Genomic DNA, 27,079 nt, shown 5'->3' on the forward strand with positions numbered 1-27,079 from the left:
TCATAAAATAGTTCGTTGCAATCGCAAGGGAGGTCAGGCACTCCCAGACCGCCCTCAATCGCATTATAGTTGAACTCCAGTCCTTGATAGCCGCTTAGCTACCCGAGTAGATGTTAAATTCCCTAACCGTAGTAGCATTGGATAGCATTTCATCCCCGCATTCTTAATAGCGGCAACTTCCGCTTGGAAGATGCAGCAGTGATCAGCTAACTTAAACTTGCGGCTTACATTTAGCTCTTGACATAAAACGCTTATTTGTTTTTTGAGGACATTTTCAAACCGATCCACCTGTCGTAAATCTCAAATTTTTTTTTCGTAATATTTTTAAAGAATACTTGAAACGTACAAATACATTGGGAAAGGGAAATTTTTTTTTTTGGTGAAGCACCCTAATATACATACATTAAAAAAAGTATAGAACGTTAAAAATTAGAAATGTTTGGAATCTATGTCAAATCAATACTACTTTAAGTACATACATACTATATAATATTTAAAAATAAATGACCAAACAAAAATATGTGTTTTTATCGAGGTTCATGACGGGACAAAGATATATCAGGTAAGAACATGTTTTCACCTGCACTAATCTACAATAATTCTTCATGTGTCCCATCCCTAAGAACTAAAATATTAAGGGGTTACGCCACCTTTGAACTCTTGGAAAATCACTTAAATTATAAGAATTCGATCAGCAAAATGATCGGATTGGAGTTGTTGTCGTTGTTGTATTAACAGTGCTTCGCAATTGGTCTGGAGAAGCTATATATTGCTCTAGCAACCCCTTGAAAGGGTTGCGCTACACAACCCCTTGCATATATTTAGTATTTTAGTCGCCTCTTACGACAGGCATACCTACCGCGGGTATATTTTAATCCCCTAACCCGCTGGGTAGAGGTGCCGGATCTCGCCATAGTGGTTATGAAGATGTTTCCTTAACCCCCTTGGAGGCGGTGCTAGATCAAGCAGTTGTTTGCTAGGATGTCTTGGTTTGTGACAATTTAGCAAAAACTGCCCGTTCAGCATTTCGTTGTGCTCTTTAATATTGAGCTCTTTGTTCTCACTATGTAGGTGGTGTTTTTTTTTTTAAAGGCCTGTAGCCTTTTCCAGTATGTGTTTTTTTAAGATAATTTAAAGACAAGGGAAGGTCGACCATTTTGAACATCCACGTCGATGGCACTACGCTACCGACTGTTCTACACCCCAAAATCTTGGGTGTGACGTTTGATCAGGATCTACATTTTGGTGAGCACGCAGCCGCAATTGTTCCGAAAATCCAGAGCCGTATAAAAATCCTCAAATCCCTTGCTGGCAGTACTTGGGGAAAAGACAAAGAAACGCTCATTACCACATATAAAGCAATTGGCCAGCCTTTTGCGTGCTACGCGTCCCCTATATGGTCGCCAAGCCTAAAAACTACCCACTAGAAGAAGCTACAGGCCTGCCAAAATACTGCGCTCAGAACCGCCACGGGCTGTCTTATGTCCCCAGAACACCATCTACATAATGAGGCGAGAATACTCCCCATCAGGGAGAACAATGAGATGCTAACCAAACAGTTATACCCAGAAAGCTGGGCATCCCAACAGACATCTGATTGATGAGCCAGCACCCCCTAGGGACTTAAGGAGTCATCTCCGTAAGCATTTTGAGGAAATACGGCACCTGAGAGCTCAGCCGTATGAAGCAAAAAAACACAAGCAGGTCCTTGGTGAACTCCACAAACAGGCGTCGGACCTTTAAGTCCGGGAATTGCCCGGTGAATCCAGTACTCGGGGAACAGTACCCAAAACTTGCGGAAGAGGAACGCTTACTCCCCAGGGAAACGCAAATCACTCTGGCTCAACTTCGTTCTGGATACTGGAACAGGTTAAACTCTTACATATCCACAATCAACCCCGGCATACAAAATGTATGCCCCGCGTCTAACACCCATTTCATTATGGTCCACCCCTGTCGAAACAGCAAGTTTCCTTGGACTCCCGTTAGAGGATATTGATGACAATTTGTGATCGGTCGCAGCTATTAGGTGGGGCGAAACATTGCTACAGCAACAACAACAACAACAACAAGGGGAAGGTGTGAACCTTCTATTTCTTGGTGTAACGTGCCGTGGTTGACTGTGTCAAAAGCTTTTGACAGGTAAAGTGCCACGAACACCGCCATATGATGGGGGTTTTCCTGTTTAGTCCGTAATTAATCTATGTGTTTATGGCATTTAGCGCAGTGGTGGTGCTGTGCATTTTGCGGAAGCCATGGTGGTGCGTGGCTGGGCGAAGATTTGCCGTGGAATGAGGAAGCAAAACGGTTTCCAATGTCTCCCTAGGCTTTTTACCATCTGCTTGGCTATGCCGTATGGGGTCACTGCTTTGGCTGGTTTAGCATGACCGATGGCATCCTCAACCTCTTTGGCGGTGATGGTAATTGGAGACGCGCTGAATTTATGTTATTGCGTGTCTGTTGGCCCTCTGTCTATCTTTGTCGACCGTAGAATGCAATATATTGCCGGCAGAAATCGCTCGCGTATTTTTTCACATCCGACAGCTCTTTATCGGCAAAGGCATGGAAATGTCGTCATTGTGCTTAGACGGATTCGATAGGGACTTTACGTAGACCAAAGCTTACCTACACCTGCAGAGAGGTTACAACCGCTTAGGTGCTCCTCCCATTTCGCCCGCTTGTGTTCATCCACAAGCAATGTTGTTGTTGTTGTTGTAGCGATAATGTTGCTCCCCGAAGGCTTTGGGGAGTGTTATCGATGTGATGGTCCTTTGCCGGATACAGATCCGGTACGATTTATGTGGCCACATTAAACCTTCAGGCCATCCCCTCCCTCCCCCTCCCCAAGTTCCATGAGGAGCTCGAGCGAAATAAGTATAGGCAGGTGTTCGGATGTCAATGTTACCATCGGCTGCCAGTTGACGCAGTTTACGAGTCCTGCGCTCATGATTGATATATCCGGCGAACTGTGACAGCTTCCTACCATACGTGTGGGGGCGTCTCCGTTTATTGTGCAGAAAGTCGTTGCTTCTATTTGATCCGCCAACATCTCACCCCTACTGTCTGCCTGCAAGTGTGAATGCAATAGATCGTGATGGGCATTGAAATCACCTAAAATAATGCGATTATTGCCAGTGAGTAAGGCGCTGATGTTAGGGAGATATCCACTGGGGCAACAGGTGGCAGGAGGGATCGCCTGACGGGACAGATAAGCCTTGACGTTCTAAGACACTGCGGCCGATGTCGGGATCAAATATATGATATTTCACTGAGTGGTGTAAGATAAACGCGAGGCCGCCTCCATTTCAGCTCTCGCTATCTTTTCTGTGGACATTATACCCAGAGCAGGTCTGCAGAGCAGATCTTGGTGTGAGTTTAGTCTCTTGAATCGCAGTAATGCGTATGTTGTGCCGCTTCCTGAAATCGACTATCTCCGTAATCTTCCCAGTTAATCCATTACAGTTTAACTGCAGAATTCTGAAGTGCAACGGGAGAGACGTCGTCACTCTAGGAGTAAGTGATGGGTGACTACGCCTGGGTTGTGAAAGGCTAGGACACAACTGCTGTTGTGGCTCTGGGACTGGACGTCGTTGGGTAAGGACATGGCGCAATGAAACCCGTCGGGGGGTTGCCGTCGCGAAGACCAGAACATCTAGGAAAGAGGCACCGTCCAAGGCAGGAGCCGCATTGCGTGGATGTCGCAAACATATATATTCTGTGCTTAAACGGTGCAAAAAGAGGTAGGGACTAAGAGTCTGTTTCCCTGACCTACACGTTTGCTGCCGGATAAGAGGGGGGAAGAAGACAGGGGCAGGGGCTGATACTCAGCATTGCTACCGACTCTACTACGGATATGTAGTTATGAATGGTAGCAGTCGTATGAGTTGCTAAGGCGTAGACTACGGGACGCCCTTGAGCGTCAACAGCAAAGAGCCACGAAAGATTTATGAATGTTACGAGGACGTCCGGTTTTGGGGTCAAGCCCAGACAAAACCTGTCCGATGCATCCATCCTTTGCACGAGACACACTGACAAAGAGTATAACCGTCCTAAAAAAATTCTTTTCCGCTGCAAGGAGCTGCTGAAAATTTGTGGGAGGGACGCAAAAAATTAAATGGGGTTACACTGAAATGACAGTCCTTGGTCGGAAAGAGTCGCTCCGGTACATAGAACTGACTGCCTTGGGAAGCGATGGGCCGATGGTCAGAAGCTAAAGTAAGTATCGGCTGCCATTCAACGCAATTTATGAGCCCTGTACTGACGATAGAGATGCCAGGCGAGCTGTAGCAGTTAGCTGCAATTCCGGTGGGGGCATCGCCGTTTATCATACGGAAAGTCATATTGTCTATTTGCTCTGTTAGCTGCCTGCTTCTGCTGTCGACTGGCAAGCTTGAATGCCAGAGATAGTGGCGAGCGTTGAAATCGCCAAGGAAATATTCTGAGCTGGCATACGGAACACATGGTGTGGGGGACTAGGGGTTGATGACTCCTTACGCGAGTGCACAGCCTGGGACCGGGGTTAGGTGCAATGCGTTGCCGGAGCAGGATAATATGGAGCAGTCCAGTTGCAAGGAGCTGCTCCGAAGATGGCAATTTGTGAGAGGGACGCAACAATTTAAATGGGGTTACACCGAAATGAAACAAAAATGCAGAGTCATTCCGGTACATAGAACCGGCTGCCGTGGGAAGCGGTTACTTATCGGACTCGCCCTGCTATATGGTGCTGAAGCATGGGCCATGACAACATAAGATGAAGCGGCTCTGGGAGTGTCCGAAAGAAAAGTTCTTCGAAAGATTCACGGACCTCTACGCGACGACGGCGAGCTCCGAAGATTTAATGACCTGTACGAGCTTTGCGTAGACATCAACAAAGTTCAGCGAATTAAAGCGCAGCGTCTACGCTGGTTAGGCAAGTTATGCCAATGAATTATTCAGCCCAATCACGCAATCCATCGTAGACCGTTTTTTCGGGAAAGTTACGAAATTGCAATCATGCAATTCGACCGTGTTTCCGAACGTCTCCGAAAGTAAATAAGTAAATTCGAAATTCGTACAGTGGCATGACTGAATTCACTCGGAACGTAAACTTTTGACGTTTATTTGAAATTTTCTACAAGTTCTTGCCAACGGAGAAAATTTACGAAACGCGAAAAATATTTAAAACAAACAGCCCAATCACGCAATCCATCGTAGCAATGTTACAAATTCAAATGTTACGAATCCCGAAAAATATTTAAAACAAACAGCCAAATCACGCAATGTTACGAATTCGAATGTTACGAATCCCGAAAAAACAGTCTACGATGGATTGCGTGATTGGGCTGATAATGCTCCGGCCAAGAAAATATATTTGTATCGGAACCCGTCAATGGAAGCAAGGGTCTTATTCTGTAACTCGTTTCGAAAGGAAATGCGATTCGAAATCTGTCAAATCACATACTTTTTTTTAAATCACAAAGAAATTTATTCCGAGTTACATGATAAGGCCCCCGAGAAGAGGGTGGCCCCACTCCGCTGGACGGACCAGGTGGAAAATGATTTAAATTCCCATGGGTTGCCCATTTGGACCCATATCGAATTTTGAAATATTGCGCTAAACAGTTAAAACTTGAGATTCCGATATCAAAATAGAAAAATTTTACCGAAAACTATTCTCTTTATTGCTGCATGAAAATGGAGTATACCCAAGAGGCTCGCCTTTCTTTCAGATAGGTGTTCAACATACGTCTTTCATTTGGGTTTGCTATGTGGCCTTCATACCTGATTTAAAATGACGCCATCAGCTTCCTTTCAGCGTTAGAGGGCCTACGTTGAACGTTGCAACTAAAAACAAAAGCTTTTATGGTGTATTATTTATTAACAGTAAGTCCCCATTTATTAAAAGTTCATAGCACCGTCTAGAAACATCAAACTATCTACGGACGATATTGCTAAATCAACATCCCTTTTTTGCAATGTCTTTTTTTTCGATTGTACTGTAAATGAAAAAGCTTCCCTAGCCAAAGACTCAATAAATAGTTCTGTAGATCGTGTTATAACAAAGACAGCCTCATTAGAAGCGATATGCATGTCCGGGTCCAATTTCATCAAGTTTCGAATACGTGTTAAAGGTAATTGAAATAATCGAGCTTCCTGAACGCCATCATTTGTTATAACCTCCTTATCTGTACCTGCAAATAAACAAATTTAAAGAAATAGTGTGCGGATTCACGTTTAGTAAATCGTGATCTATTACCACCGCCGTCTGGCTCAGGAACCTCCCTATTTTCTTCGATTTCAGGGACTATTTTGTTTTCTTCGTCTATAACGTCTATATTTTCTGCCACCATAAGATCTAAATTTTCATCCTCTATGAAATCTATGTTTTCTTCGAAAGTATCTGTCTTCTCTCCGGCATCATCTTGTTCAAGTGCAACCACAGCAGATAATTCCGGAGTAAACAAACCTTCACTAGCCATATTTATTTAAAATCTCGCTAGATTCTGCTATTTATTCAATCAGCTGATTATTAGTAAACAAAAATGTAAAAGCTGCCAAGTTACAGTTTCCAACAAGGTTTGTTCCTTTCACTTTATTTCGTACAAGCGGCCGTCAATAATGGGCGCTGCCAGCGAACAAAATCAGCCCAATTCTAAACAAAAATTCCTTGCGAGTTTTTTCCTTCTCCCATCGGTAATTCTATACGACAGCATGACCCTGCTAATCGCGTGCAAAAATATTAATAATAATTAATATTATTATTATTATTCAAAAGATATTAACGAAAAACCGAAAAATTACCCGCGGGTCCCTCCGAAACCGGGGTATTAGTATTTTTGCGCAGAAGACCTTTCTACATTGTCGGCCTTCGGTTGCGCTTATAAAAAATTGCCCTGGGTGGATCCAACACCGGTTTGGAGACCAAAACTATATCTGCGCAAAACATGTTCACAATCTTGTTTCGTGGGTACAACATTACAACAACCACATGAAAATCGACAACTTCAATCGCAAATATCTCCGGACAGAGATAAAATTTTTCTTTTCCGTCTTCGGATTATTGTTGTAATACGCGTCTTTTGACACCTCTCTCGATATTTTTGACGCGTACTAGCAGTGTCATACTGTCGTATAGAATTACCCTCCCATTCCTCGTATTCTAAATAAAAATTCCTAGTGAGTTTCTTCACTTCTCCCTTTCCTCCTATTCTGAACAATGTTCGGAAAAGCGGGAACCGGTTATGGGAGAAAAGTAGATATTATGAATGTGAGTGAGAGGGAGATTTCCCTGTCATTTCTTATGAGTTTTTTTACTTGGTAAATTAAAGAGAATGCATCAAAATAGTTAAAGGAAATTGGTTCTTTTAAGAAAGAACACTTATTTGCACAAATTTGTGCTAAAATATGTACATTCTACCACAATATTCTTTATTTCAAGTCGAAAAGTATATCATAAGCAACGTTATATGACGAAAGAACGAATTCAACTCGACTTGCTCTTCAAAAAACGCGAGTACTCCATAAATAATGTAAGGAATACTCCTTTAGGAGTATAGGAGTGTTCCAAAACTAAACTGTATTCATACAAAAAATGTGCTCCAATTAACATTGCGATGTCCTATGAGAGGAGTAGGTGATCCCACTCTCGCTTTTTTGTGAGTATTCCATAGAGTACACACGTGAGAGTACTTTCACTGTAGTACCCCATGGAGCACCCACAGAGGATCATATGCCAAAGTACCAAAGAGGAATTGTGTCGGAAAGAATTATCGGAGTGAATTTAATTTAAAATGAAAGTAATTGAAGAGGGGCAATATAACTTTTATATTTTATACTACGAATATTCTTATGTTATTTAGCATTTGTGTGAATAAAGAAACTAATATTTCTCTTTACTATAGTATGTATACATAAAAGCAGTGCGCGTTTGCATTTTATCTGAGTTGCCATAGTAAAATTTTATTATCAGTTATTTGTATGCAATATTTTACTTTTGGCAACTCTGTTCGATCGTCATCGTGTCGTGATCACGGTTGTTAAAAAACGAGCAATGATCGGCTGATGGTGGTCCGCAAACGCATTGCAAAGGAGTATTGTTAGAGTACTCCAACATGAAGAAAATGGAACACGTAATCCAACAATTTTTGCAGGGTGGCCACCAGAAAATTGCTTTGCTGAATGGAAGCGGGCAACTCCGGCGGATTTGTGTTATCCGCCGCCTTCTTCTCCTTATGCTCCTTTGTTGATGTTGCTGTGGCACCAAATCATTACTCATTTCAGTGAATACCAAATGAAATGCAATACTGTGCATTGTTTATATTTTATTTCTTAATTTCAATCAAATTTGCAACAATAATTAAAATTTTCAATTTTTTAATCAAAATAAAAAATGCGCAACGAAATTTCAATTGACAAAACAACTGACTTCGAAATTCCTATTCACCAATTATTATTCTCCCTAGGAGAACAAAATTCTGAGGGTATATTTAGAATCGAGCTGAATATGTCTGATACGTTGGAAACCAAAGATGACTTGATACGCAACTCTCATTTTTTGCGCTCTCACGAGGGATTTATCTCAAATTTGTGCTGGCAACAATCACAGATAAATCCCTCGCGCCAGCTGAAGCGGGTACCAGGACAAAAAATGTGCCAGCTAAAACGAAAAGGGGCCAAAAGTTTCGGTAAACTTTAGTTTGACCTACAACTGTAGAATAGCGTTCAAAATTATGGGAAAAAGGATAAAAATACGTGTTTTACTGTAAATATTATTACTTCCCATTCAAAAGTTATCACTAAAAACACGTTTTGTAAATATGAAGTCCCGATGCAACCAGTCCATTTTGATCACAGAACCTGGAACGTCAGACATGTAGGATAAGCCCTATCCATTAAATGATGTTAACTGTTATATCATAGGTCCGATTTACTGAAATTTCAAAAGAATATATGGTTTTCACTGCGAGCTAAATGCGTTACAATATTTGACTAATTAAATTAATCAAAATGTAAATTTTACTTAGATTTGTTTATATTTAACTCTAGCTAGTCGTATTATTGTAAAATAAGTTTAAAGAAATAAATATTTTACGACTATCATTTTATTAAATGATTGAAACTATAATCGCCGAAATGTATGTAAAAATCCCCATATACAGGTCTATTCATTTTGTTTGGAGTGGCATCATTAATAAATGTTATAAAAAATGTGCATTTTGACAGCGCTCTCTCGAAGCAAAGAGTTGCAAATCCATTCATCTATGTTGGAAACAGTTGAGCGATAGAAAATTTGTTCTATGAATGGCGAGCTGAGCCAACTGTCAAATTAAATAATTATCCATTGTGGATAAAACCAGTGTGATATCTTATCCGTCAACTGCATGACAGGATGTTCAAGATGGGTACTTTCATGGTTCAACTATATGGTTGGCTCATTTGTACAATAACAAAATATGTGTGTTCAAATTGTCAAAATCTGTGTATTGGTGTTGGTGTGAATGGTATGGAATGGAAAGATAAAACTTAGCAGTTTTTGTATGTGTAAGAAAATGTTGCCAATGTGTTGGTTTCATTTTGAGTTTGCCATCCCCTTTTGACAATCCCTCGACCATGCAATGAAATAAATAGAATCAGCTGATGAGATGAACCAACCATATAATTGAGCCATGAGTACTTTTTAGCGTATTGGCAGGATGTTCTATTTGTAATTTTGACGTCTATGCAGAAGTTATCACACTTGTCTTACCCAATGTAATTATCCTCAAGTTTTAAGGAAGGCGATTTTTTTTAACTATTTGTCATATTTCACAATAATATTAAGAGGGAAAATTGTATTCATAACCAAAACTTCAAAATGTCACAGAACTGTCAAACAGCCTAATAAACACGTTGACGTGTTGTGTTGGGAATTCAAAAGGTTGATAAGCGCAATTCGTAGCTTCCGCTTCACCCAGGCCGGGAGAATCCTGTTACAAATTTGCATATATTATACACATACTTAGCAGTCGAAGCTCTGGCGACCCCAAGTTCCTAATGTAACTAGGGGGTGTGGGGCGACATGGCCCAGAAGGTTCAATGTCCTAACAAATCCTTCCTGGGAAGGTCGGGCTATATCCGGCAAAGGACCATCATCGATAACATTCGCCAAAGCCTTCGGGAGTGTCCTTAAAAAAAAAAAAACCAGATTCTAACAAAAGAATAGACAAAGTATGTAAGCAAGTATTTTTTTTTTGTAAAGTGAGAATGTTTACAGCAGTGCTTAGCGCAATTTTGTATGTTAATGGGCAAGGCGAAATAAGTTTCAATTGTTAAGTCTGAGGTTGCTTTATATTTACAAATGCAATACCTCGACCACACCTTTTATACCTATATGACACTACTTTATTTCCTCTATATTTTTCTTGTATTTTTTGTCGCCGTCCCTCCCAATTCGGTTTCAGTACTGGTGTAAACTATATTTCAAAAAAACTAACGAAATCCAAGAAAAATACAACCTAGTTCATAAAAAACAAACCAGCCAGTTTGTATTTGGAAATTTTTTTTGACATTGACAAATGAAAATTTTGCTTTTTGATTTGAAAAATGTGTGCATAAAAACAACTAAAATCAAATTTCTTTTGAAAAAAGTGAACCATCAGAGACCGAAATAATATTCCCCTGTTATTTGCATTGTTTTTATTGTCAAAAATGTTGATGTAAAAATAAAATTTAAAACATAAACAAAAACATGCCAAACTCACTAATTTTGGGGAAATAGTGGTCTCACTTTCTCATGGTAGAAATTGTTTTTGTGTTTTGAAGTTCCGATAAAGTTTCGTCAGCTTTTCTAGCTTGGAATCCAAGACAAAATAAAGTAGTGTCATATAGGTATAAAGGGCCGTTTAAACTTGACGTATCCTTATCTATATACAACAGCTGACTCAACCAACATTATGGAAATCAATGTAATTGGTCTATGGCGCCATACCATAACGCCCTAGCCATAACAATACCATAGCCAATTGGTACCATAACCAAAAAATATTTGAGTTTTAGAGAATTTATTAACTTTTTGTAGATTTTATTTATTGTTTCGGATACGTTTTGACTAAGAGACTATTTTTTGTGGTATATGTTCATAATTTTTTGCGTTTTCTTCATTTTTATGAAAATTTCAGGATATTTAGGTTAAGGTACTAATAACTGATGCCAATTGATATGGATAAGTAAAAATATGGTTATGCCTATAGCGTTATGACTATGTCAACTTTCTATCTATCTAAGGCCGAATTAATGGTGACTTATAACCATAAAGCCATAACCAGATAAAACAGCTGATCGAACCTACCTTATGGAAATCAATGTAATACCTATATCCCAGCAAGCATTTTTTGAAAATTTTGATCAAAAAATATTTAAATATCATACCCCAAGATGATTAAAAACGTTCAAATTTAAAAGCATTTTCTGTTCGAAAATTAACGTATCGTCGGGAGAAAAATGTACCATAAATGTGATAATTCTTGAATAATAATTTATGATTCCTATTTCGAAACGCTTTTTATTCATATTTGATATAATTGTAAAATTGGGCTTTAATATTTTTAGAGTAATATTTGACTGCTTTTCACAGTCATTTTCTGATCATATTCGTGAACATATGTCAATGGTTTTGGTTGAGATTTTTTAATAATTTTTGAATGCGATTATGATGCATTTATTCTTCATATCTCTTTCAAAATAAGCTATTACATAGTAATCTTACTTCATCAGGGGAAGAAAGCATGCGGAAGTGAGCTATTTGAACCACAGGTACTCGCAAACAAACTTGACCGATATACAGCTGGACTACAACATCCAATATCAGCATTATCGTCTGCATCTTAAAATACGGATACGATACGGGATGTTGAAGCCGTATCCAGGTATGTCAAGATAGTTTCACTTACCTGGGGTTCAAATAGCTCACAACCTATGTATTGTCCAATCATTATGTATTTTCTGGGAAGCTGAAGTTGAGAAATGGTTGGGGAAATCTTCGTTCACGAGCAGCATTACATTATTTTTATCTTGAAGAATATCTTTTGCATAAATAATAAAGTTTTTATAATTGATATTAGAGAAAAATTGTAAGTTTTTATATATTTTTTCTTAGCTTCATGATTGAAAAAATATGTGTATGTGAAAAAATAAAATTTTTTATGAAAAGTAAAATTTCTATAAGTTAAAATTCATTATTCAGTCAACAAATATATTCATAAAAGATTCAGAAAGCTGAATGAAAAATGATTCAAATATGATTCGAAAATGTGATTGAAAAACTATATTCAGTTTTTGATCATCAAAGGTAAGCATATTTGATTATTATTTTTGTTGGTTTTTATGAAATATTAAAATTTAGTCATTAAAGGACTTCAAAAATGATTCCAAAAAGTGATCGAAAAATGCTTTTTAGTTTTTTATCATCAAAAGTATTCATATTTGATTATTTCTTTTGTTCAATTTTATGATAACTCATTATGTAGTCAGAAAGAGTAATCAAATTGTATTGATATGTAGGGAAATTCAAAATTGAATCACCTAAATGCTGAGTGGGATGACACTACTTTGTTTTCGTGTATTTTTTCTTGTATTTTATCTTCAATTTTCTGTCACACTCCCTCCTAATGCGGCTTCAGTACTGGTGTGTGTGAACTATATTTCAAAAAACTAACGAAATACAAGGAAAATACAATCTTGTTCATTAAAAACAAACGAGCCAGTTTGTATTTCGACAGGTTTTTTTGACATTCGGCCGTTTTTTCATTATTTTTTTCTGACACATGAAAGTTTTGTTTTTAGTTTGAAAATTTGGTGCATAAAAACACAATTAAAATCAACTTTCTTGTGAAAAATGTGAACCATTAGAGGCCGAAATAGTTTTCGCGTGTTATTTGCATTAAAATGCAACAGTGCACTGGTTTTATGTATACATATTATATTAGTTTCTTTATTCACGTATGCGTATTATATTAGTTTCTTTATTCACGCAAATGCTAAATAACAATATTCGTAGTATAAAATATAAAAGTTGTATTGCCCCTCTTCATTTACTTTCATTTTAAATTAAATTCACTTCGATAATTCTTTCCGACACAATTCCTCTTTAGTACTTTGGCATATGATCCTCTGTGGGTGTCCCAGCGGGTTAGGGGATTAGAATATACCCGCGGTAGATATGCCTGTCGTAAGAGGCGACTAAAATACCAGATTCAAGGGGTTGTGTAACGCAACCCTTCAGGTTGCCAGCGCATTATATAGCTTCTCCGAACCCAATTGTAAACCTCACCTATCCGCGGCGAATCCTGTTTCACTAACAGGCGAGGCTCTGGCGACCACAAGCTCCTCATGTAACTTGGGGTGGGGAGGGGGGAATGGCCTGAAGGTTTAATGTGGCCACATAAATCGTTCCCGAGATGGTCGGGATAGCACCTTAATGGTGCTGTGGTACCGGAGCGTACCGGATCTTTATCCGGCAAAGGACCATCACATCGATAACACTCCCCAAAGCCTTCGGGGAGCAACCTTATCGCTACACAACAACAACAACATCCTCTGTGGGTGCTCCATGTAGTACTACAGTGAAAATACTTTGGAAAGTACCCTCACGTATGTACTCTATGGAATACTCACAAACAAAGCGAGAGTGGGATCACCTACTCCTCTCCTAGGACATCGCAATGTTAATTAGAGCACATTTTTTGTATGAATACAGATTAGATTTGGAGAAGTCCTATACTTTCAAAGGAGTATTCCTTACATTATTTATAGATTACTCGCGTTTTTTGAAGGGAAGTCACTATTAATTAACCCTTTAAGCGTGATTGCGAACGGGGAGCAGATGCTTGCACAGTCTGTCATGCGAAGCGACTTTCCAAGTTTCGCTGCAATTTTTTTGTCTTTAAGTCGCTGTGACAAAATCACAGGTAAACGACTAATTGCTAATTCTAGTTTGCTCATTGTTGGAAAAATCGAAGCGGCGAATCGGAAAAATCGTCGGACGTTGCATTTTCCGACAATTAAAAGTTATTATTTTTTGTTAAAGGTAATAAACGATGTGAAAAAGGTTAATTACATAGTGCATTGAGTGTACAAATGAAGTGTATCACGAATTGCTGAAAGTACGTATGTAAATAGTAAATAACATTGGCCATTTCCATGCTTGCAGATTGTCTGCAATTGCATCCAAAGAAAATTATTTGTGAATGTGATTGTGTTTTGTGAAAGTGCGATACGATGTTAGGGTATCGGTTTTATGCAAAATTGTCTATATTATGCATAATTTCAATATCTTCCTAATTAAACTGTTGTGAACCTTCATACATATATTTTAAAAATATACATATAATTAAAACCAAATTGTTTATCCTGCGCCGCCAAGTGAATTAAGAATAAAATTACCAATTCGATTACATACATCGCTACTCGTCGAAAGCCTGCATACATTGCGGAAAAAGAGCTCAAGCTCCGGTAAAATTCAATTAACTTTTTTTTAATTCAGCGAAGGTGAAAGTGTTAGCACGTTTTGAGAATAAAAAGAAATAATATATAATAAATAATATGAAATAGGCCAACAATTCAAGCGACTACTATTAACTTATTTGTATTATATATTCTTAAATTTACTTTATATTTTCAGATTTACTTTTGTATTAGGTTTCTCCTTCACCTGGCTGGTTGTTGTGTGGGAGAAGCTGATCTGTTCATTACCGTTTTGTGAAGTGATAACTGCCAATTGGAGCTGATTTTTAAGCGCACACGTTGCAGTGTGTGCGGCGCGAACATTTGTTGTTGTCTAGTTGCAATAAGATGACTGACGTCTACGACGGCAACGGTGACTACGCCGCCTACAACGATGACGATGACTATGGCAAACGGAAAGGGGTAGATCCTCATAATGGTGATAATTCAAATAATGATCTGCACCATCATGTAGGCGGTATGGTTGGTGGAGTTGGAATGGGAATGGTTACTGGTGGGGACGGTGGTCAGTTAAACGACAAAGCCAACGAATACATTCGCGATTGTATGGCGGAGAAAAATCGTATGGATAGAAAGTTTCCAATTGCAGAGAAATTACTGGATTGTGGTGAGTTATTGCGGTAGAATCGAATTTTAAGAAAAAATATACACAATACATACAAGAAATTTATTGTTTTAGTAGTTGTAGGAACCTAACGAATATACCAACCAGCTTGCTGAAAAATATATGAACTACTGTAATGGCATAAGCGCTCGAAGAATAAAATTTTATTAAAAAGAAAATATCGCCTGGGTAAAAGATAGTTCAAAACCTTCTGAAAGTGTCTGTACCGTTACAACAACAACCACGTAGTTCAGATCTGTTTCAAAACAGTCAACCCCAAAAACGACAGTAAAACGTCCAGTTTTGAAAAAATTTGAAAAAAAATACTTTTTATTGCAGGTCCCTTCCACTTGCTGATGTCTATCGAAATGTTTAATAGCGGATTAAAGAAAATGCAAACAAACCTTCATATACTTTGATTTAAAACCATCAGCTAATATTAGTGCTCACTTATTTCAATTAACACTAGACTTCCAATATTTTTTCTTAAGGTAATAGCTACCCGACTACCAATGTCGATAATATGGCTATTATATAAATTTTGAAACAATTTTACTTTATACTTGCCGGTAACTAAACGACAGCATGGCCTTTCTTAATACATGTCCAAATATGTTGGGAGTGATGTCAAAACATGCCTGTCGTACGGCATCATTGTGTCTATGGCAGCTACAACATCCTTCCGCTTAAGAACTGTCTCGGGTTATCGGGCATCCCCGATTATCATGTCCAATCTTCCAGCGTTTGAAACAAGACCCTTGGCTTTAGCGGATAAAGGCAGTTTGGCTTCTTGAAAATATTTGTTTGGCAACGACTAATTTGGATTTGAGCTCATCAGTGTTACGTGCCGAAAGAAGCAAATGAGTATTCGGAACATTTTCAAGTCAATTAACACAACAACAGCAAAGCGAATTCAACAAGTCAAAAGAAAATTTGCATTGATTTCGATTAACTGACATATTGTTGTACCAAGGCGTTTTATGGAATAAGAACACCTGGCTATTATTTTGTAAAAAAGTATATTGATATAATCAAGTCGAATTCAGTACAGGGTGGTGTTATCCCACCTCAAGGCCTTGGTTCAGCAATGCTAGTTTTCTTTTGACTTGACATTCTTCGGCACGGTGAATCGGGTTGTATTCGTTTTGCCATCAAATTGTATTGATTCGCCTTGATATTGTAACGATTTTACTGCAACTTTCGTTCGAGTCACTAAACTGTTGATTAAATAACTCCACTCTTCAATAATGCAAAATGGCCTTAATTAAAGTACTTCACAATAACACTTATATTTCGCTTACTGATAGCTTGCTTAACTCAAACTGATTGTCGCGCCTCTACTGTTGCTGCCTTTTATACTGTCTGGTTTCCTCTTTGCATAGATCTAGGCTTTTCTATTCTAGAATTTATTAGTTGGTTATCTGCTATAAAATTACTCAGCTGTAACTACAGATGCATGATTTTATAGCTTCTCTCAAACCCCATGCGCTTGTATTTGTGAGCGACACTTGCACAACCATTGCATACTTTCAGGAGTATCTCAGACATATGCATGTGGTTGTGCGTTGCTTCTCCGCTGCGTGTACGTACATATGTGTAGACATAATGATTAATTTGGTTATGTGTGTACAAGTCACTGCTCAGTATCAGTTTATAGATTATAGTACCCCTTAGTGTCGCTAGTATTCGTCACACTGCCCTCCACCTAAGTCTGATCGCCCCGATCAGACAAATCTCTCGATCTAAACGCCGCTAGCATCTTCAAATGTACCACTCTTCTACTTCGTGGTTTCCCCATGGTTTGTATGCGGTTGATAGTGTCACTGATCTTCTTCACAAATTTGTACGGGCCTTCCCAACTGCACCGAAATTTGGATGGTACGCCTTTCTGCCGGCGAGGGTTGTATAACAGTACCAAATCTCCCTCAAAGAAGCCTTCCGAATTATTTTTCTTGTCGAACCTGTGTTTCATCTTAATACTCATTACCCTGGGCCGTTCCCTCACACTCTGTTGTTTGGCCAATGAACTACTTCGTAGAGCTTGCGCTTGACGGATTGGCTTCGCATAATAACTTGAATCGGCTTGAAACTACCCTCGCATTCTTTCTGGAAAATTCGTTCCTTCGTTTTTGTGCGTCCATTTGGTTTTGTCAATGCCAGTGTTTCTCTCGCAGGTACTTTTGATTTCGCTTTATTTGGCCCATTCGATCCATCAACCTTTGCCTTTGACTTTCGTGGCCTTGTCGAGCCTTCTCCACCAGTACTCGATTACTACTGAACCCTTTCTCCAAACTGAAGTTAAGTGTATATCCTGGTTCTTATTATTATTATTATTATTTATTTATTATTACGGCGTTTTAAGCCTAAAACTTTTATTACTATTATTACAATAATAAATACATTTTAATAATAATAGGATTTCTAGCGTTTGGGGTGTCGGCATGCATGAGATTCCGATCAGCACGGGAACTGGTGGTCCCAACGGGCGAGTCTTGTAGTCATATCATTGGGAGGTTGGAAGGACGTGTTCTCAATCCTGCCCTACTCCAAGACGTATGATTACACATTTTTATTATTTATGCTGTCGGAATGCATTTGATTCCGGTCAACCCAAAAGCTAGCAGCTCAGCAGAATGAGCCACTGTTGTTGTTGTTAGTGTAGCGATAAGGTTGCTCCCCGAAGGCTTTGGGGAGTGTTATCGATGTCATTTGCTGGTTACAAATCCGGTACGCTCCGGTACCATAGCACCATTAAGGTGCTAGCCCGACCATCTCGGCAACGATTTATGTGGCCACATTAAACCTTCAGGCCATTCCCTCCCTCCCTACCTCCAAGTTCCATGAGGAGCTTGGGGTCGCCAGAGCCTCGTCTGTTAGTGAAACAGGATTCGCCGCGGATAGGTCAGGTTGACAATTGGGTGAAGCTATATATTGCGCTGGCAACCTGAAAGGTTGCGCTACACAGCCCCTTGAATCTGGTATTTTAGTCGCCTCTTACGACAGGCATACCTACCGCGGGTATATTCTGATCCCCTAACCCGCTGGGGTAGAATGAGCCACTATTATCGGACGGTTGGAAAGGACGTGTTTCCAATCCTCCCTGTACCAGCTTTTATGTAAATATAATTATAATATATCATTGTTATAGGAATATACGTGATTCACGTGAACACTCCAACTGTTTGTCTGGGACGATATTTTCAGGAATTCTTTCCTACTTTGATTGCGAGCTATATATGTATTTGACCTGATGCATAAGGTTCCTCTGTGTCTATTTGGATTGCCATGTATGCTCAAGGATCAGTAACATGAAATGCGCTTCCCAAGGCAGTCGGTTCTATGTACCGGAGCGACTCGGGATTTTTCCCGACCAAGGACTGTCATTTCAGTGTGACCCCATTTAATTTGTTTCGTCCCTCCCACAAATTGTCATACTCCCAGCAGCTCCTTGCAGCAGGACTGCTACATATTCTCTTACTCCGGGAAGGTATCGAACCCAATCCGGGTCCGTCTCCTGACCCCGGTCCTGAGAAATGGTTTTGCTGCATTTGCCAGAAAAGAATCTTTTTAGGACGGTCATACTCTGTTCAGTGTGTCTCGTGCAAGGGATGGTTGCATCGGACAGGTTGTTCTGGGCTTGATCCCAAAACCCGACGTCCACGTAACTTTTATAAATCTTTTGTGGCTCCTTGCTGCTCACGCCCAAGGGCGTCCCGTAGTCTACGCCTAAGCGTATTCCCACTACCTTCCAGCCGCCTCGATGCTCAGCAAGCCACAACAAGTACCCGCTGCTGCTCGCGCCCCACGGCGCCAACAACTCAAACAGCTGATACCACTCATAACTACTACCTTCGTAGTAGGGGATTCAAGGGGTTGTGTAGCGCAATATATAGCTTCTCCAACCCAATTGTCAACCTCACCTTCGAGCGGCGAATCCCGTTTCACTAACAGACGAGGCTCTGGCGACCCCAAGCTCCTCATGGAACTTGGGGGTGGGGAGGGAGGGTTGGCCTGAAGGTTTAATGTGGCCATATAAATCGTTCCCGAGATGGTCGGGCCAGCACCTTAAGGGTGCTGTGTTACCGGAGCGTATCGGATCTGTATCCGACAAAGGACCATCACATCGATAACACTCCCCAAAGCCTTCGGGGAGTAACTAATCGCTACAACAACAACAACAACAACAACCTTCGTAGTAGAGCTGGTAGCAATGCTGAGCATCAGCCCCTGCCCCCGTCTTCTACCCCCCCCCCCCCCCCCCCCCCCCCCTCTTTTCTGGCAGCAATCGTGCAGGTGAGGGAAACAGACTCTTAGTCCCTACCTCCGTTTGCACCGTCTGCCAGCACAGAATATATAGGTTTGCGACATCCGCTCAATGCAGTTCCTGCCTTGGGTGGTGCCACTTTCCTAGATGTTCTGGTCTCCGCGACGGCAACCCCTCGACGGGTTTCATCGCGCCATGTTGCCAGGTCGCAAACCCAAATCATCCGGGTACCCCAATGCTTGCCCAAGGGCGCCCAGTCCCAAGGCCACAACAGCAATTGCGTCCTGGCCTTCCACAACCTAGGCGTAGTCACCCGTCACTTACCCCTAGAGTGGCGGCGTCACCCCGCATGCACTTCAGAATTCTGCAGTTAAACTGTAATAGACTAACTGGGAAGATTACGGAGATAGTCGATTTCATGAAGCGGCACAACATCCGCATTGCTGCGATTCAATGGACTAAACTCACAGCAAGATCTGCATTGCAGACCTGCTCTGGTTATAATGACCACAGGAAAGACCGCGAGAGCGGAAATGGAGGCGGCCTCGCGTTTATTATACACCACTCTGTGCAATATTATATATTTGATCCTGGCATCGACCGCAGGGACAATGTCTTAGAACGTCAACGCCTATCTGTCCGGTCAGGCGATGCAAATCTAGAAATCATCAACATCTACATCCCTCCTGTCACCTGTTGCCCCAGTGGATACCGCTCTAATATCGAGGCCTTACTCACTGGCAACAATCGCATTATCTTAGGCGATTTCAATACCCATCAAGACCTATGGCATTCAAACTTGCGGGCGGACAGTAGGGGTGAGATGTTGGCGGATCAAATAGACGAAACGACTTTCTGCACAATAAACGGAGACGCCCCCACACGTATGGTAGGAAGCTGTCATAGCTCGCCAGATATCTCAATCGTGAGCGCAGAACTCGTAAACTGCGTCAACTGGCAGCCGATGGTAACACTGGCATCCGACCACCTGCCCATACTTATTTCGTTCGAGCGTACCGTCGACTTCATCGTCACCGAAAAACGCACTTTCATAAACTTCAAAAACGGAAAGTGGGAAGAATATAAATCTGCAACAGAGAGCAGCTTTGCTGCCCTCCCTATCCCGACTGATGCCCGCCAAGGGGAGCGTGCCTTCCGTAAGGTCATTGAATCCGCCTCGGCACATTTCATTCCCGCCGGGAGAATTCCCGAAATCCGGCCCCACTTCCCGGCGGAGGCCGCGAGCTTAGCGAGGGAACGCGACCTTATAAGACAGCTTGATCCAGGCGACCCCCAAATAAGGGATATAAACCAACGCATCAGATTGCTTGTGGACGAACACAAGCGGGCGAAATGGGAAGAGCACCTAAGAGGTTGTAACCTCTACCGGTGTAGGTAAACTTTGGTCCACAGTAAAGTCAAAGTTTCCATCGCCTTTGGCGATAAGGTGCTGTCGGATGCGAAAAAATGCGCGAGCGCTTTCTGCCGACAATATATAATGCATCCTACGGTCGACAAAGATAGACGGAGAGCCAATAGACACGCACATAAACACAAATTCAGCGCGTCACCAATCACCATCACCGCTAGAGAGGTTGAGGACGCCATTGGTCGCGCTAAACCATCCAAAGCAGTGGGCCCAAACGGCATAGCCATGCCGATGCTTAAAAACCTAGGGAAAGAGGGTTTCAAATATTTAGCGCATGTCTTCAACCTGTCTCTTTCCACCTTTCTCATACCCGAGAAATGGAAAATGGCCAAGGTGGTCCCGCTACTAAAGCCTGGGAAACCAGCTAACGTAGGTGAGTCATATCGTCCGATATCTCTCCTATCGCCAGTGGCAAAGACGCTTGAAGCCATTTTGCTCCCTTATTTCCAAGCACATTTGCAGCTAGCCCCTCATCAGCATGGCTTCAGAAAACTCCATAGCACTACCTCCGCGCTAAATGTCATTAGCACCCAGATAAATTGCGGTTTGAATCAATACCCCCACCATAGAACAGTACTCGTAGCGCTAGACCTATCAAAAGCTTTTGATACGGTCTACCATGGCTCGTTACTGCAAGACCTGGAAGGGTCTACCCTTCCCCCATGTCTTAAAAGGTGGACCGCAAATTATCTGGGTGGTCGGCAGGCATCGGTGCAATTCAGAAACGAAACATCAAAACAAAGGAGAATGAAACAAGGGGTGCCACAGGGTGGTGTCCTATCCCCACTTTTGTTTAATTTCTACATATCTAAGCTACCTTCACCACCGGAAGGAGTCACAATCGTTTCCTACGCCGATGACTGCACAATAATGGCCACAGGCCCAGGCCCAGAGATCGATGAGCTATGCAATAAAATAAACGGCTATCTCCCTGATATCTCCAGTTTTTTCGCCTCGCGAAACCTGGCATTGTCACCGACTAAATCTTCCGCGACCTGTAATGTTTATTGGGAATTAGAATTGGAAATTATCCAAAAAGGACTTAAGGTCTTCTTACCTGCTCATACCGTGAGGAGTAGGTCCATCGGGACCCGTCTATTGGCTAGCAAAACAGTGGTTGGGGGGTTCGCGACCTTTCCTCATAGCACTAGACCCCATTACATTTTTATTTCAGAGTCCCTGTTTATTTATCACAAAAAAATTTATTTGGTGCACTGGTCTCTCTAACTAACAGAAAAAAACTAAGGGAAAAAATGGGCATAACTAAGGCCAGAACTCCTCTTTCTCCAAGTTATGAGCTGCCCAGGTGACATGGCGCTCGTGCTTCTTATCCCTCCCTGCCTTGACATCTAATTTAGCACTAATCGTTGTAGATGTCCCTAAGTAAATACCACTTACCACTTCACTTCGTTACCACCATTAATAAATTTACTCACTCATTTTTTGTTTCAATTCATTCACATATTAGATTTTTTATTTAATTAGAAATTACGTTTAAAGTGTAACTATGTACCAAATTATAGCTATTACATCTCGTGTACATACACAAGTACGTATCTCATTCATCCAATATAGAAATAGAAATATTAAAGCCTATTAGCCTATGTATGCTATCAATGTTTTATTATTTAAGATTGGAGAAGAGTTGTCTAAAAACAATTTATTTTATACCCATGTTATCGCAAAAAAAATTTACCTTTGTGGTACGAAAGTTCCCTATTTTAAATTGCATGTATAAGATAAAATATATGAAAAGTTTTAACTTGCAACGTTGTCGGACGTGCACAATTTATATATGTATGTAAGTGTTTATGTTATTCTAAATCAACGCAACACCACTGTTATAACTATTCTTAGAAAGTCAGTTTACATACGCTATTGATGTAAACCTTCTTTAACAACATTGGTGTTTGACGTGATTTGAATGTAATATGTTTGATATGTGCAAATTCTCATAGAGCAATTATGTTAGTTTTTGACACAACATTCGATATTAGAACATCGAACATTTATACTTAATAAAACATTTTCAGCACAATGCAACAAAGTTCGCATCGACTTAACATCATACCAAAGAGTTTGCACAAAACTCTTTAATACAATTTATTTAACATCATATATTCTGACTGAACATCATGTGCTCTCTGAGTAGTGATACAAATTATATGAGTTGAAGCAATGAATGTTACTTACATGAATGGATATACAGCCCACGATGAAAGCGCTTCCATGTATGCGTGTTGATCAGCTTGTAAAAGAAGTAATGTACGTGTATGTGTGTTATGACCGTGAGAAACAATTAGGGTGACCAGAATATTTTAATTATTTATTTTTTGCATATATACATATATTTTTATTTTTTTTGTTTTATTATGCAAGTTGTTTAAGCTTTATAAACTCAACTCCGCACTTTTACAAATTTTGACCTAACCAAAGGCTTATTATTTCACTTTCATGAACAACACTTTCATGAGCAACTTTGCATATTTTGTATAACTAGCTTTTAGAATTACTTATGCATATATTTAATGTTTTCTACATACGCCACTAAATGAAAATGTTCCTTTTATTTGTTTTTTTTTTTTTTTCTTCTTTAAACGCAACTTTTCGAACAATTTTATGTAGCCATGTACATATATACTTTTTGTGTAGTGCTTCTATCGTTATTTTGTAAGCATAAACACTTTTGTTTTTGTGCTATATTTACGTATTTACTTTTTTGGAAGTTTAGCTAATAACGTTGTTTTACTTGATTTCAGTTGCATTTATTTCATTTCACATCGTTTTGATTGCAACTCAAAGGGAACCAAAGTATATGCTTTCTTTTTTCATATTCACTAAAATTTATTATTTCTAATGATTTTATAGCAATTAAAAATAGTTTGTATATTTTTTCTTTTTTTTTTTTTGAACGGCTTTGATTTCACTCTTTTTTAATCACTTCATTCTCTGTGTTTTCTTTTCTTTGGCCTACACAGGTCTTTGTCTTTGCCCTTTTTTTGCTTTTTTACAGGTTTTCACTTTACAATTTTCCGTAAAAATTTTTTTTTTTCTTTATAGCTTTCTTGTGTCTATATGTAAATATGTTCACCTTTTTTTTTACATAGACACTTCTAAATTTTTCCTTAATTTTTACTTTGCCTTATGGCTTTCTTATTATGTGAATATTCTCACTTTTTTCCCTTTTTATTTATATCTACTTCTTGCCCAACAATTTCTTTTACATATTGAAATATTACATTTTTTAAATTCTTATTTTTTTTTTTTATACAACCGCACTAAATTTTTATAGGTGTCTATTCTTCCGTCCGCATGGTTTCAAACTGGTTGGTTTGGCGATCTCCTCCCTGCTTTCGCCTTCTCCTTTGTATTTTTCTGCAGAAATTTATTTAGCTTGTGGTGGGAGAGTGGAAACTGTACGCAAGCGGTTTCTCTCCCACCAAACGTATGTCTCACACATGGATAATCAAAAAGGTTGATGAGTTTTTGACGTCCGTCTCGGGTGAAGATCAAATCCAAAAGAAGGAATGTCGATCACCGGAACGAAAGCCAAACCTCATTCTTGTCTATTTTCTTTCATTTCCTCTGATCAGCATATGACTTCCGTCATATGGAAATCAGATTGAAGTTTAACGAAACTCTACTCTATTACAATTTGGAACTACGATGATTTTGCGTTAATACGCTGGAAATGAATTGATTAAATATTTGAAAATTCTGAAATCGCACATTACAAACTGGATAATTCACGATTTATTTTAAACCGGTGAATTAGACTGAAAAGGGGCGATCAAACTTTGATATCTTTGGCATGAAATGTTCCCACGATCTTCCCTTGCAAATCTTCTAAGACGTAGTAGGAATTACCCAGCTTCTAGCGAACTCTCGCTTTTATAAAAGCTTTACTTAATTTTGCATTGAAATTCTTCTCGAAATTACTTTGTGCAAAATTACGACGGAATACTTCTTGTCCTACTCTAAATGATACAGGTTTCGCTCGTAGATTGTATTGTCTTTCATTACAATGATAGGCATTTGTTAAATTTTTCTTCAACTTGGCACGGCCAAGGGATAATATATCGTCTCTAACTAGTTGTATGCAAGGTTCATCTAGCACATGCGCTTTGCGTAACAATTCATATGATGATCCATGATTGATCATATCGAGTCCATATAACGCGTGGTATGGTGAGCATTTTAAGGACTGATGTATTGAGTTCCGAAGCGCTCAACTGATAAAGGTTAAATTTGTGTCCCATTCCCTGTGGTCATCCTTTATATAGGCTCTAATGGCAGCGATCAACGTACGGTTCACACGTTCTGAAGCATTCGCTTGTGGCGACTAAAGTGCTGTATATACATGTGTAACTCCATATTCCGTGAAAAATGCTTCAAAATCGTTAGATTTGAACTGTGACCCATTGTCACTGACAAGAGTTTCTGGTACTCCATATGTATGAAAAATGTGTTTTTGTAGGAATTCAATTATAATTGAAGACGTAAATTTTTTTAGAGGACACAGCCAGTGGAATTTGGACATGTGATCCAGCACTATTAACAGTCCGATATGACCTGCTTTGCTACGGGGATAAGGTCCTAAAATGTCTACATAAATTCTTTGAAAAGGACGATCCGTACTAACTTGGTTTCCCATTGGTGGTCGCAACACAACATTTGGAGCTTTGGTCGATTTGCATACTTCACAATTACTTACGTAGGTTTTAACATCTCGAACTAATCCTGGCCAATAGAACTTGCGGCGTATAAGATCCAGTGTCTTATGAATCCCGCCGTGAGAAGAAATAATATGGTCGTGAGCACGCCACATGACATCTTTGCGAAGTTCACTAGGGATCCACAGTTTCCAGGCGCATTCTTCGGTGACAGTCGTACCATCTGAGTGCTCTGTGCGTATGTAAACAAATTTATCTACGACCCTAATGTTCGGAAACTTCTCTTGGTTTTCAGAAATCTTTGATTTTAAGGTTTGGTATTCTTCACTAGAAAAATAAACAGAATCCAGATCGATTTCTGATTCAATCTCTAACGAAAACAGCTCTTCGCAATGCATCCTAGACAGTGCATCGGGAACTATATTATCCTTTCCTTTTCTATGGCTAACGGAAAATGTATAGCTCTGCAGCTTAAGCGCCCATCTTGCCAAGCGGCCACTTAACTTTGGTTGCCTCATAAGCCACACGAGACTAGAGTGGTCTGTAATAATTTCAAATTCTTGCATTTCTATGTAACACCTAAAACGTTCTATTGCTTCTATTGCTGCCAAACACTCACGCTCCGTAACGCTATAGTTCCTTTGAGCAGAGTTTAATTTCTTTGACATAAAGGCTATTGGACGTTCGTTTCCTTCACTATCTAGCTGTATTAAAACGGCACCTATCCCGTAATCGCTGGCGTCGCAATGAACATAGAATTTTTTTGAAAAATCCGGGTTCTGTAAAACCGGAGCATTCATTAAACGTTCTTTAATTTTCTCAAAGGCTGATTGGGCAGCTTCGGTCCACTCAAACTTGCGTTTGGTAGACAAAACCTCAGTTATTGGATAAGCTATGTCCGAAAAGTTTTCTATGAATCTTCTATACCATCCCGCTAAACCTAGAAAACCTCTAACTTGTTTAATGTTTTTCGGTGTTGGCCAGTCCTTTATTGACTCAATTTTCTCTGGGTCTGTCGCAATGCCACCGTTACCGATAACATAACCTAGATATTTTACTTTTGTTACACAAAATTGACTCTTATTGATGTTAATTGTCAAATTCGATTTTCTAAACTGCTCTGCTATCCTAACAAGAATAGATAAATGGGATTCAAAGGTGTCTGATACGATACAAAGATCGTCTAAATATCCAAATACACATGTTCGTAGGTCAGCTGGAATGATTTCGTCCATTAAACGAGACATAGTCTGCGCAGCGTTACATAAACCGAAGGGCATCACAACAAATTGATACAAAGGACGTCCAGGCACAGTAAAAGCTGTAATTTCTTTGGCTTCCTCTGCCAAAGGAATCTGCCAAAAGGCATCCTTTAGATCGATTTTAGTTATAATATTTGCTTCTAGAGAATATACCCTCTATTGACGGAAGTGGGTATGCATCTTTCTTTGTTACTTCGTTTATTTTTCTTGCATCTAGACACAGTCGAATTTTATTGGGTTTTATAACCATAGGCATTGGTGAGCTCCAAGGACTTTGAGACTTTTCAATAACTCCTAACTTCAGCATTCTATCTACCTCTTGATACATTAATTTCTCTACTGCTGGGGAAACTGGATAAAAGCGTTGCT

The 27,079-nt window shown here is 39.8% G+C and overlaps 3 protein-coding genes across 3 annotated transcripts in view; 2 read left to right on the plus strand and 1 right to left on the minus strand.

Annotated features, from left to right (window-relative positions):
* The window catches only part of qkr58E-1 (quaking related 58E-1), a 30,022-nt gene extending 15,236 nt beyond the window's left edge, over positions 1-14,786 (plus strand). The window contains exon 6 of the mRNA XM_067772245.1: positions 14,636-14,786. Within this exon, the coding sequence (XP_067628346.1) occupies positions 14,636-14,652 (17 nt within the window). The 3' untranslated portion in view covers positions 14,653-14,786. The remainder of the gene's footprint in view (positions 1-14,635) is intronic.
* Positions 5,838-6,519, minus strand: PolE4 (DNA polymerase epsilon subunit 4). The gene is made up of 2 exons (XM_067777535.1): positions 6,236-6,519; positions 5,838-6,170 (listed from the first exon to the last, which is right to left on the minus strand). The coding sequence occupies exons 1-2, from the start codon at positions 6,456-6,458 to the stop codon at positions 5,878-5,880; spliced, it is 516 nt and encodes a 171-aa protein (XP_067633636.1). The 5' UTR covers positions 6,459-6,519; the 3' UTR covers positions 5,838-5,877.
* Positions 14,787-14,805: 19 nt separating the features above from the next.
* Positions 14,806-27,079, plus strand: part of qkr54B (quaking related 54B) — a 234,130-nt gene continuing 221,856 nt past the window's right edge. The window contains exon 1 of the mRNA XM_067772242.1: positions 14,806-15,085. Within this exon, the coding sequence (XP_067628343.1) occupies positions 14,806-15,085 (280 nt within the window). The remainder of the gene's footprint in view (positions 15,086-27,079) is intronic.

This window comes from Eurosta solidaginis, chromosome 3, assembly GCF_040869045.1.
Source record: "Eurosta solidaginis isolate ZX-2024a chromosome 3, ASM4086904v1, whole genome shotgun sequence".
Lineage (NCBI taxonomy): Eukaryota > Metazoa > Arthropoda > Insecta > Diptera > Tephritidae > Eurosta > Eurosta solidaginis.